At 27.3% G+C, this 13,526-nt stretch overlaps 1 protein-coding gene across 2 annotated transcripts in view; it reads right to left on the minus strand.

Moving 5' to 3' along the window:
* Positions 1-265: 265 nt before the first annotated feature.
* The window catches only part of LOC107454558 (rabankyrin-5), a 52,276-nt gene continuing 39,015 nt past the window's right edge, over positions 266-13,526 (minus strand). For both annotated transcript variants that reach the window (XM_043047053.2, XM_016071790.3), the window contains 8 exons: positions 12,571-12,771; positions 11,013-11,189; positions 9,490-9,637; positions 7,877-7,967; positions 5,285-5,409; positions 3,246-3,392; positions 2,760-2,850; positions 266-1,238 (listed from right to left, as the gene is read on the minus strand). In XM_043047053.2, the coding sequence (XP_042902987.1) occupies positions 1,109-1,238; positions 2,760-2,850; positions 3,246-3,392; positions 5,285-5,409; positions 7,877-7,967; positions 9,490-9,637; positions 11,013-11,189; positions 12,571-12,771 (1,110 nt within the window). In that variant the 3' untranslated portion in view covers positions 266-1,108. The remainder of the gene's footprint in view (positions 1,239-2,759; positions 2,851-3,245; positions 3,393-5,284; positions 5,410-7,876; positions 7,968-9,489; positions 9,638-11,012; positions 11,190-12,570; positions 12,772-13,526) is intronic.

Genomic DNA, 13,526 nt, shown 5'->3' on the forward strand with positions numbered 1-13,526 from the left:
CAAATAGATAGATATTTAATAAAATTATATTTAATTATTAATTAAATAAAAGATATTTTAATTAATTAAATAGATATTTTAGAATAAATATAAGTCAGTTTGGAAACAAAATATTTGAAGCTAATTTGACATAATTTTTACGAGTACTTTTGTCAAACATAATTAAAAATGAAAGAAACAAAGACTGCTGATGATTTTTTTTCAAAAACAGTTGCTTCTTGCTTTATTTATTATTACTCACCAAATTATTGAATACAAGTTGTCCTGAATAAAAGCTTGAAATATTTATTATAACTTCATTCAATTTTTTTCTACAATATGACAAAGCTTTTAACAACTGAAGCTATTTTATAATTCTCATGTGCAATAAAGTGACTATCAAAATTGTAGGAAAAGATGTTCCAGTTAATATCATTTTAGAAAAAATCAGATTCTATCTATTTGGCAATTATTTTTTATTACGTCAATACCAACAGTTCATGATGTAGCAAAAAATAAAAATAGTTAACTGTTACAACATATAAATATATGCTTCATAGTAAAAAAGACAATACATTATACTCATACGATTCTGGGAATGTTACTAAATTTGGTAAAATAAGGTACTCAAGTAAATTTAAATGTAATGGTTGCATTTTTTACAGTGTATGACTTGATTGCTTTTTATAACAACACTGGCAGATGTTGTTAAAGGTTTCAATATTCTATCAAGTGTGGTAATACTTAAAGGTAGAATTTTACTTATAATTGGAACAAATCTAAATCTCGATGCCTGCTGAATATTTATATACATTTTTCAAAAGCGTTGCATGCTGTGTTTTAAAAACTGTATGTCTTATTTTTTTTAAAAAAAGGGGGAAAGAGAAACATATATTTATGATATAAAAAAACTCTTTGCACATGTTCCGTCAGAAATTTGTAAGCAAGGATGATAAAGATTTATATGGAACATTTTATATTTGGAATATTATAAATCACTAGAGAAATAAGACTTATTAAAATATCTTTTTTTCAACAGGAACATTTTTAAACATTAATATAAAATCTACAACTAAAACAGAAACATTTAAGTATACTAACACAGACTAGCACAACCAATAAGGGTAAATTAAATGGCACCAACAGTCAAAACATCAAAACAAAGTTCACACACTCTAACAGGCTTGTTAAGTCCAAATTTCAATATGGGAACATCTTTATCTGAGCATTTTCCACATAAAACACGACCGCAATGGCGACTAAAAAGTGAAAAAACATCAAGTAAATGAATAATAATAATAACAAAAATATAAAAAAATCTATTAATTTTATAATTAGTTAATTAAAGATTGAACAACTTGCAAATAAAGTATGCTCCATAAACATATATGAAATGTAACTGAAAACACTAATTGATAATAACTATAATTTACATTGTCATTTAGTTGGCAAAAATATGAATAAAGGGACTTTTAAACTCATTCCTGTTAATTTTTACAATTTAAGTAAAAAAAAATATGCACATCAGAAATCACAAGTTTGCATTTAAGAGAAGAAAACAAACAAAAAAGCGATTGTTATTTAACAAATTACTATAAAGGAAAAAAAGTGATTAGAGCTGATAGGTAATTATTAGAAACACTTCCAAGTTTCATTGGTCAATCAAACTAGTTTTTAATTTTTAAAATTCATCTCTAGTGATTTAATGGATATTGAAAGCCTTATTCTAATGTTTATACTTTTTGACAGAATTCTAAAAGGTAATTATAGAACACCATATCTGTCAGAAAATTCAGAGAGATTGTGAAAGAAAGGACAAAACGGTTGTAAAACTTATTATATAATCAAAAAATATATTATACAGTAAAAGCTTAATTTAAAATGGGAATGTAAAAAAAAGCATGTAATAAACTGTTCTGCATGTAATTTATTTATTACATGAGTGATCAAAAGAATCTTCAAACAAAATCAGCACGAGATGAAATAAGCATAAATATATAAAATCTGAAGGAATTATAATTTAAATGAGCAACATTAATATCTTCAATATTAATTTATTTTTATTGTTATAGTTTAAAATAAGAAAGTCTTATCTTTTTAAATGTGATAAAGAATATTCAAATTTAAAATGTATTAGTAGATATGTCAGGTTAATAAAATAATTTTAGCAAGCTGATGTGAAATTAATTTTCAGATTTAATTTGCTAAAAACTAAAGAGCTTATGTAGAATCACAAGTAAAGGTAAAAATTCCAAAGGAATAAATAAAACGGAAAATATTCATGATAATTGGCTGATAATTATTTAAAGAAGCTTTTCAGTTTGCCCTGGCATGTTTAAGTTTGCTTCTGTCTCAACTTGGATAATGTCATCATCATTACTGGCCTTTTAGTCTGGATTGATTATTGGTATTAATGCAGGTCTGTCCTTCCTAGCTTAAGTCCCATGAGAGTTTCCTTTTGTATTTAATTTGAATCTTCTCATGTTCATGCTTAATTATAACGGAACATTTTTCATAAAACACAAAATCCTAGTGTTTAGTACACATATAATTATGATAATATAGCTTTGAGTGATGATAAAAAGCAGTTCAAGTAATTTAGAATAAGCTAGATTCTGACAGGTATGGATATTTTCAACGCGTTAAAAATATTTTCCATATTGTTTTCGGAAAGAAAAAAAAAGAACATTAAATGAAGCTAATCGTCAGAAAAACTGGATTTGGATCAAATTTAAATCATAACAGTTTAAATACTTACAATATATTTCTTTAAAACTTACCAATGATGTTTACGAGTTTTGATTCCAAATTTCGATGAACACTCCATACAATTTTCTAGTTCACACCAAGGTGGTTCTTTTGGTAGATAATCTAAAAGAAAACAAAAATCCTAGCTAAAATTGATTTTTAATTTTTTTTTCAAAGTTCATTAAATTTAGTTTTAAAAAAGAAAATTCTTGGATTTTATAATTAGTACTGATTTAAATGTCATTACATTTTTGTATTAAAATGTTTTTGTGCATATGTTAAACTAAATTCAATGTTTAATGAATAATAAAAATCATTCATAAATTACATATAGGTTTTAATTACATATAGGCAAAAATGAAAATACTTAGACAACACATGTTTATTTAGGTACTAAAAGTTCTACCATTAATACTAAGACATTCACAAAATTTCCACATTATTTTATAAATAGATTTATTGAAAAAATTAAAAATAATTATTACTCATTTTGTTCAAGAAAGTAATTTTTGACATACCCAAAAGCCTATAAAGTAATTGCTTTGTGGCAACTTGGTTATTGAAAATATTTACACCTTGACGATTACAACTACCAAGGCATGCCCCTGAACGCACTAGAGCTCGGCACAAATTTCCATTACCATTCATATATGCAAGAAGAAGAGCTGAAGAGTAAATACAACATAAAATAGAAGATTACAAATAAAATTAAATAAATACCAGCTTTCCTATAATAGTAATGAAAAATACTCTCAAATGAAGTAATGTCTTTGAGAAAAGGCTGAATAAATGTAAGTAGCAATTTATATAAAAAGAATCATTAAATTATTACACACAGAAAGTTCATAACACTGCCTGAATCACAGTATCTGAAAGCTTGCACAGAATGTAATAAAAAAAAAGAAACTTCCATTCCTTTTAAATATAATTTAGAGAGCTGCAGCAGGAGAGTCTGGGTCTAAAGTTAGAGCTCTAAATTGCTGCAGCAATTTTACTACAGACAAAGAAGAGGTCTGTCACCCGTTAGCCAACTTTCTATGGAAAGACTTTCCAAAGTATTAAAAAACATTATATATGATTTAAGATCAAATGTAAAGGTTTAATTTTCTTAGGACTGAAGAAATAACTGAACTGTGAATTAAATTTGTATTTTCTGTGTGAGCTGATGATTATGCTATTATTTTTCAATGCTTCTTTTTATAACAGTAATTTCAAATTAAAATCTGAAACTCAAAAGCGTGTGCATATATACATATATATATATACATATACATACAGGGCCCGCACTAAGGATTACAAATTATTAGCCAAATTTCAAAAGTATTCACCAAATGCCAATCTTAAAAATTATTTATGATTCATTTTTTTCTCATAGAAAACTACTTTATCGTAGTCTGTTTCGGGATTATATTATTTGGATGCAATTCTAATTGGTTATGCAGCATATCTACTGAAAATTACCGTAATCAAATAAAAAATATTGATTTGTTTAGAAAAATTCATTTTGACGTAATTTTGAGGATTGAGTTAAATATATATTTTCATTTCCAGTGGGAAAAATCATTTGCCAAATTTAGGACTTCATCACATTTGGAGAGGTGGCGAATTCTTAGGCGGGCCCTACACGTACACAGTAAAATTGCTGTTATCTGGAGCAGAGCATTGACACTGAGTCCCTGATGTTTGTAATCAGATAATTATTTGGAGAATGATGGCTTTCAATAAAACACAGTGTAAATAAAAATTGTATGGAATTTTCCCACTGAACACCTATTGTAATTTAAAAGAGAAACAAGGTTGAATAGAAAGTAATCCAAGTCAAATACCTAGAAAAGTTAAACAGCTGTTCATTTAATATTATTTCTCAGAAAATAGACATTGAGAAACAAGTAATCCATTTAATTAACAAAAAAAGTAATATTAATCAAAGAAGCTTAAATTTATGATTTTGGCATTGGATAAAAACACATGCCACATATAATTTGTTTTGCTAATTCAAAAACCAACTGGTCATGAGTGAGGGATTTGGCATTAATAGTAGAGGTTAAATGTTCAGAGGCCTGTTTAGGTTTTTCTGAGAGGTACCTGTTTTGTGAAAATTTAGATATAATTTGTGAAAATTAAAAATTATATTAAAAAAAAACAACACAAAAATAGGGTAAAAATATGGATTTATCGTTTCTTACGGGATACAAAAATAAAATTTTAAGAAAAAGTATTTTGGGAAATTACCGTTTTTCCTAAAGTTGAATGTGTGATGGTACTGCTAAATGGTCGTAAATTTGGCCTCGACAGACCCCTGATGTTATTGCATTAAATTCACCATTCATTGAAAAGGATGAAAAAAAATTGCTGTAACTATTATGGGTCAAGATGGCAAAAAAGTAGAAGTTATTAATATCGGTCTGAGGGTAAAAATATAAGAAATATCCTACTTTCAAATTCAGTAATGCAAGTTAAATATAATAGAATATTCTAAATATCTATTTGTTAGAGAAAGACTCATGACATGAACATTAGAGCGAAATTTTATAAAAAATAACAAATAAAACCTTACGTGAATTGCCCTCAGCATCTGGCTTGTCAATGGGGTAATTAGGCATACATTCAAGAAAAAGATCAAAGATTGCTGCAGCATTTTCTTTGCCATATTGAGCCAGCACATGAAGGGGATTCTGTCCTCTAAGAGAGAATACAAGCGATATTGTATTACAAATATTCTTATTTCTTTTTTAAATCATTCAATTGACCGGAGATGGAATAATTGGCCACATTCTGGCATTATTACAAATACATGATTTTCACAGCATCTGTAATTTGATTTCCGGAATTTATAGATCTTTCATTGAAACCATTTCTGATAAATTTTATTCTAATTATCAATTTATTATATTTTAATTACTTATTTTTATTATTTTAGGTTCCTTATCATTTGGTTCACATAAAATTGGAGTATTTTAAATTAGCCTCTATTATTTTACATCACAATTGCGGACAATTGTACACCGTACATTTTTGCACACATTTGAAAAGTTAGAATGAAAATTATCAAAATGTATAATTTCTGACTTAAAGTAAGATAGCATGTATTAATTTATTGTCTATTATTTACATTGTATGTATATGTAATTATTTTAATGACTTTAGAATGTTTAATCATTTATTTTGTTTATAATCTGTTATTTGTAACAGATGTGTTTACCCTGTAACTGTTCATGTAGTAAATTTTTGTGAGGCATATCTGACAGTGCAGCATTTCTGATGAAAAACTTTTATTTTTTAGTCAAATTTTGCAGGTGCTTCTTAACACCCAGGGCAGCGTAGTAATCTACAGCATTCATCAACGGAAGGTCCTATAAATTTAGTCAATTGCTCTGTATGCTTACCAAAAAAAAAAATAAAATCAAACTGTTTTTTTTTCAAGTCAATTTATTTGAAAGTTCTTCGAAGAAATACTTAGAAAACCATCAGAATAAGAAAGTATTAAAAACAGAAATCACTTTAAAATAGTTTATAGATAAAAACTGATAATTTTACAATAGATTCACTTCAGACACAGGATATCAACTTAAGCTTATATAGTTACAACACATACAATGCTTATTAAATTATATCCCGCGAAGAACTTTCTCAATCATAAGAAGTTTTTATATTTTTCTTCTTTCTAGATACAGGTTATAGAGTTCATACTTAATTCAAAGCAAAAAAAAAATCTGATTATCCAGAAAACTATTCTTAAAAATAATACATACGGCACTTCAACACATCAATTACGAACAAAAGTGAATAATACAGGTGGACAAAAATCTTAAAAGCATAAAAAAAATTATAAGATATTTTACAGCAATGTAAAATTGCTGTCATGCTGAAAAAATATCTGCTTGTGTGATACAATATCATGATATACCTACATATTGATAGATCCTTTCAAAATCTGCAGGATGGCAAAGGACACTGCAGATTATTTTTTAATTCAGGTTTACGGAGGAGGATTGCTCAGAGAAAGTAAGAAAAATTTAAAAAAATAATTAAAATTTTTTTTTTCAAGCTTCCTTGAAAGTTAAGACTTTTTTTTTCTTTTTGTAATCTTAAAAATAAATAAATAAATTACAAGATCCAAAATTCAGGATTCCATGTGAAATTTTTCTCAATTGCTGAAAAACTTATAATCTAAAATTAGTAATTTTCATTTATTTAGATTAAGAGAATTGATTTTTAAAAATATTTTCATTTTTTAACTGAAATTTAATAAAAAAAATAATTAAAAGAAAAAAGTCTGATTTGGAATCACAGGCAAACTTTTTAATGTCTGAAGACTGAGCTGCAGATTTTCTCCAGGATATACACTTGTAAATCGAATGAGTTATAAATAATCCTCAATGTTTTAAGGAGTGTAATATAAATAATATGCCTTGTAATATAAATCTGTTTATCACAAAATTCATACAACTCTTAAAAAAATTTAAAACTCTTATCTTTAATTCCAAGAATAAACCAAAAACCATAATAAAGTAATAATTGCATTTTTAAAATATTACTCAAACATTTCAGCAAACACTATTTCAATAACTTTCCATAAAAACATTTTCTAATGTAAAATTGTTACATTATTGAAAATCACCTCAGAACACATTTGCAATATCAGTTTTGTGGAAAAGGGTTAAAGAAAAAAATTAAGATTTAAAAAAAAAACTTCTTTAAAGTTTATTCTCCTATAAAGTATTTTAAGCTAATTTTAAATCTTCTGAGTTTTCCAAACACCTAAGAGCACTAAACTATATTGCACTAAATATAAAAGAAGATGAGTTAATCAAGACACTGGATTCAGCAGTTCACTTCTCTGAATTCAAAATAAGAAGGATATAATGTTTTTGTCTTAAATTCACTGCAAGTATAGACTGTCCATTAAAGATAAAAAATAAAAATTATTCTTATAATAATTAGTAAAAATGGCAGAAAAAATAAGTGATAAATTAGTGATTAAGAGTAAAAATATGAGAAATAGCAATTACTTTGAGATGTAAAGAAATTTATTACTTATTTGTTTAAAAAAACTTCTAAAAATAAAAAATTATAGAAATAAATGAAATTAAATTGATGGAGAGATAACCATAGAGAGATATTTTGTAGTAGAAAATTATTATCGTACCTTAAATTGACAGCTTCAGCATTAACATGAGATTCAGTTAAAAGGATACGGCAGGAAGCCAAATTACCTCTTTGACATGCAACATGAAGAGCTAAAAAAGAAGTTTTAAAGCAAACTAAGAAAGAGATTCAGTGAAAAATCACAGATAAAGAATCAAATGAATATTAATTTCATTTATCAAATTAGAACATATCCAAAGAATTTGAAGTGTATTCATCATTATGTAAAAAAATAAAATCCACAGTGATGTTACCACTAGGGCTTAAAAAACTCTTAAGATCTTTAAAAAGTCCAAACTTTTAGTTGCTTAAATACCTTTTTCAAATGTAAAATGATAATATATGACTAAATCTACTATTAATCTGTCAAAAAAAAACATGACTTTCACAGCAAGATTTTTATTTTACGTATAAATCAAAAGTTATCATCATCACTAACATGACAGCCCAGGGTGGGCCCTAGTTTTCACTAGAACATTTCACCATTTCATTTTCTTTGCAGCCAGATCATGTAAGTTCATTACTTTGATTGCTTTAAAATCAATGTTGATAGAGTCCTGCCATCAAAGTATCGGGTGTCTTCTAACTCTGTGACCAATTGGTTTGTGATTGAAAATCTTGTGCATAGGGCTAGTTGGATTTAAGTGGCAAATGTGCCCTGAAAATCACATTATGTTTAATTTAGGAATTAACATCATTATCCTTAAAAATTTGGCCAAATTTTGTGTTTGTTCTTCTTTTATAGAAATCAGCTTCTTAAACTCAACCAAATATAGTTTGTAAGATTTTTCTATCAAAGATAGCAAATAAATCAGACATGATTATAACACTAAACTAGACTGCATTTTTTTTTTGCATGTTCTGATTTAAACTATTTATTTAAAGGAACTTATTAAGGCAAAAAGACAAAACAAAATAGTTTAAGGAAATACAAATATTAAGCTTGATGTTTTAATCAATCTTTATAATTGAGAGAAAAAAAAATCCCACCTACTGTGACATTGTGGAATTTCATTAAAGATTTGAAGCAGATTATAAGCAAGAGTTATAAAAAGCTTGCATTTGTTTTCACAATGCAATTTCAACTTGGTAATTATTATATTTTTATGTGCAGCCATTGAGGTAAATTTTCTTTCATAACAAATAAACATAATTAGAGGATAAAAAAGAATAAATGAACTTTGTTTTGTTTTAGAAATTCTTATTGAAATAATTAAATTAAATAACATTTAGGTTTTATCAAATATAACACTTTTTTCTCTTCTCTGCCTTAGGTACAGTTTCTCTGGCCCCATCCAGTATCATCAGAATTTGAGAGAGTGCTTCATCAGTATTTTTGACTCATTATTTATATAGCATGTAAGGGTAAAAAATTCATACTGTATCAAAATGTTTAAATTCCCCGGGCATATCAGCCTGTATAACTTTTAACCTGGTTCCCATTTTATGGTGGCACAGTAGTAGTTGCAGATTCTGAGAGCTATGGCTATTAAGTGAGAGAGGTTAAAGAAGAGACAGCAGAGCAAACAGAACGGTGTCTTGTAAAAACAATAACAGAAGGACAAAAAGAAACAGTATTGAGTGAGAGTTGAAATAAGAAGATTCATAACTTACCATTGTTTTGATTGTTATCAAGAGCATCAAAATCAATACCATTTTCTATTAATATGGAACAGAGGTTACTGTTATCATGAAGAGCAGCAATGTGAAGGGCTGTTTGTTTCTGTGGTGTTAAATCATTTACTTGAGCACCGGCAAGCAACTAAAAGGGTTAAGTATTAATTACCCCAAAGTATACTTTAAGCAACTTTGAGTCAAAATAATAATTTTAATAACTATCCGTCACATTTCTTTCCTTTTTTTGAGAGTTACTATATTTTCCGAAGTTTTATGGCCTCCCACTACGTTTTTCTACAGTTAGTGGTCTACAGTTTTCTACAGTGGATTGAAGAAGTTTTTGGCAAAAATACTAAAGTCAGAAAAGTAGCTTTTGCAAAAAGGACGAAACACAAAGTTTACCAATCGAGTTTGGATACCATTATAGATCCTTTGTTTCTGTTTGAAAACAAATTTTAAAATTTCACTAGTAATAAGATTTATGAACAAATTGAGCATTTCTTTATGCTTAAAATAAAAAACTTTAATTTACTTTAAAAATATAAGAGAAGTGTGATTTGTGCCAATATTTTTGTGAAAGTTTATTTTTAATTTTTGTTCAATTGATTTTTTTTAATGTAAAATAAGGTTAAACATTTCACTAAAATGCCGTTACATTTTATACTGTTTAGTCAGCGTTTGAACTATCCTAGACCTTTCCTTTTGAGCTATTTTGCTAAAAATACTATCCTAGCAGGCAGAATAGAGTTTAGCACTGAAGTTTTTGTCTGATTTTGCCCTAAGGTCAATAGGAGAAAAAAAAATCAAACATAGGTAAAGCTGAAAGCAAACTTAGGATAATTAAAAAGAAGCCAAACAATATACACAATTGAATAACTTTTTTTTATTGTCAACAAATATGTAGTCGAGTCTAAAAAACAAACTTCTTTCTAAAAAGAAATTCTTATTTTAAATTTATGAAAAAGAAATATTGATAAATACTCATTGCTTTGCATGAAAAACATTTTTCAGAACTTTAAATTTCAAATTGATAAAAAGTTGTTAATGTTATCGCCTTTTAACGAAATTTTTTTAAAAGCTAAATTGAAAAATATTTAGATTCTTCAGAAAGAGTTTAAAATTTTAGTAATTAGGATCAAAACTGTAATTTCTTTTTAAAAATAAAAAGTTTAGAATATAAAAAAAGTAATATATAGATCCTATTCTAAGAACATCTAATATCAATCTAATCTAAATAAAATTTGTTCGGTAAATATGGAAACACTATATCTACTTAAAATTCAGAAAAAAAGTTTTTCAGTATATACATTTATGCCATTATTTGAATAGCCCATACCTCTGAAGATCCCGCCTTTTCACTCTAACTGTTTTTTTAATTTTTTTTTTTAAAGTTATAACATGAAGTGTTTAATTTGCTACATTGATATTACTTAAAAGAAAGGGAGATAATAAAAAAGTCAATTCTTTAAATTAGATTTCATATTTCAAACCAGCAAAAAACAATTCAAAGATGATATTACCAGATTTCTGAGAATAATCTCAGATCCAACTTCAACTGCTAAATGCAAAGGCGTGGCCTGTGATGAATCTTGAACCCTCGAATGTATGTTGACATGAATACTTAGTAAAAAGAGAACACTTTCAATGTCTTTCTTTTGAATAGCGATGTGCAAGAAATTCCTTCCTCTGTTGTCATACTGAAATATATCATTAGAAGAAATTAGAGACTGATGATTTAAATAAACTATTGGCATGTTTTAGAGGGTAAACTTTAAATTTATGATCCGATAAATCAGTTGGACAAATCCAAACTAGGAGTAATTTGAAATAATAAACTGTCTCTCAGACCAGGCAGCATCGATTACCATCATTTAAGCGTAAAGAGATGATTTTATTGTTTTGGTCTGTGACTCAGGAATAAAATCCTGCCATTTCTTCATCATAATTGCAAAGATCACACATTCTTAGTAATGTTTCCGAAATTTTACTTTTTTATATATATATATATTTTAACCTTTAATATCTAATATAATTCTTTACTTAAGATAAATAGGTAACATTAAATCTGTTTATTATAACATAATGATAAAATTTTGATTCATACAAAACTTCACTTACTTCATTTAGTAAGTTAACACAAATTTAAAAATAGTAAGTATTAAATTTATTTTGTTTCATTAATACGATTTTTTTTTTGTGAAAATAAAATAGGATCATGTGAGCCTACCTGTGCAAATAAGTATAGACTAGTAATAAGTTATACGGGCACATACATATTTGGATCAGTCAGTAAATTTTCTTAATTTTTACACCTGTTAAATCTTATTTATGAAAACTTATTATGAGTTATTGACATCCGAGATTGTCGCAGAATATCATATCTGTTAGTCAACAAAACAAAAAACATAGTTTCTAAAGAAATAAGTTTATTTAAAAACATTGGTAAGCAAACTATCACATACAGAGTTACTAATGAAAAGAAAGAACACAAAATAATCTGCTTCAACAGAAGCTTAAATACAGGTGACGTCATGATCCATGCAAGAAAGACCTACAGCAAATTAAAAGAAACTGGCCGATCTCCGCAGACCATGACGTCACGTCACCGATGCAAGTTGAACGCACGAAATTGTTCTCTTCGATGACTAACGAAAATCGAAACTTATACCTTTTAGCCTTTATTTGTCTAACAGTTATCATACAATTCTTACAAAAGAAGTTTTACAAAATACAAAATAATTTTAAAGATACATTAATCAGGAACGAAAATAACAAATTCCATTTTTTTAAAAATATTAATATTTGCTGTAATAAAGAATTTTTTTACAAAGTTTCTGAAAAAAATTGTTTCAGTTACACTTATTTAGTACTCTTATGTTTTAAGAATAAATTATGCTCATAAAAAAAACACTGATTACTATTGTAAAATTGGAATTCCCAATCACATGAAGAAAACTATCTTATGGTTCAAACCATTTTTAAAGACATAACAAATGAGTCTGTTTTGTTTATTAGTAAAAAAACAAAAAAAAAAAAAAGTACGAAAATATATTTTAAAGTTGAATGTGTTTTAGTTACCTGTTCTGCAGCTTTAGGTTCTCTTGCAAGTATGGATTCTGCCGCTTTATTGTTTCGAACTGTCATTGCAGCAGCAAATGGAGTGCAATTATGTCTGTCCCTCAAACTCAAATCGATAGTCGGACAAGATAAAAGCAAACTGATTATCACAGGGTTTTGATTAGAAATGGCAGTATGGAGTGGAGTTTTCATTTCTGAATCCTAAAATTATAACACTAGTAATACTCGCATACATGAAATTATCACAGAGTGTAACCATTAACCAGAGCTTACAATAATCAACAAAAGTATTTCCTCAACTGAGTATTTTCGACAGTATTTTTCTTTTCAAACTAAAATAGAAACAATCAAAATGTTAGGGAAAATTATTCCCAAACTGTCATTACTGTTCGCAAAACAAATCTTTATTTAACTCAAAATCTGAAATTTATTTTGACGTAGGAGAATTTTGATTAAATAATTATTGAAAAAGATAAAGAGGTGAAATAGTAAAAACTGATATTGAATAATAAACAAGCTTTGGGCAAACTAGATCATAACACTATAATTCAACCAAGAACGTAGAGTCAAATAACTACACTAGGGGTGCACAACCTGCGGCCCGCGGGCCAAATGCGGCCCTTCGACTACTGAAGTGCGGCCCGCGAGAGCTTCTAAACACAATAAATATTTTTTTTAAAAATGGCAATTTTTAATTGCACTTTTAAGTCATCACGCTTTGACACAATCAATTTTAACAGATTCTTTAGTAAACGTACGTTTAACTTCAGGGATGAGATTAGCCAAAACGCAAAAAAGCTGAATTTCCACGATAGTAAATTTTACGCAAGCGCAACCCTTTAATAATAAATTCCAGACAGTTTAAGGTAATAAATAATGTGTTGACATACAATTGTGTACTAATCTATTATTATAAAAACGATTACATTGATACTTAACATTTAGTGAAAAAAAAA

This window comes from Parasteatoda tepidariorum, chromosome 2 (assembly GCF_043381705.1).
Source record: "Parasteatoda tepidariorum isolate YZ-2023 chromosome 2, CAS_Ptep_4.0, whole genome shotgun sequence".
In the NCBI taxonomy this organism is placed as follows: Eukaryota; Metazoa; Arthropoda; class Arachnida; order Araneae; family Theridiidae; genus Parasteatoda; species Parasteatoda tepidariorum.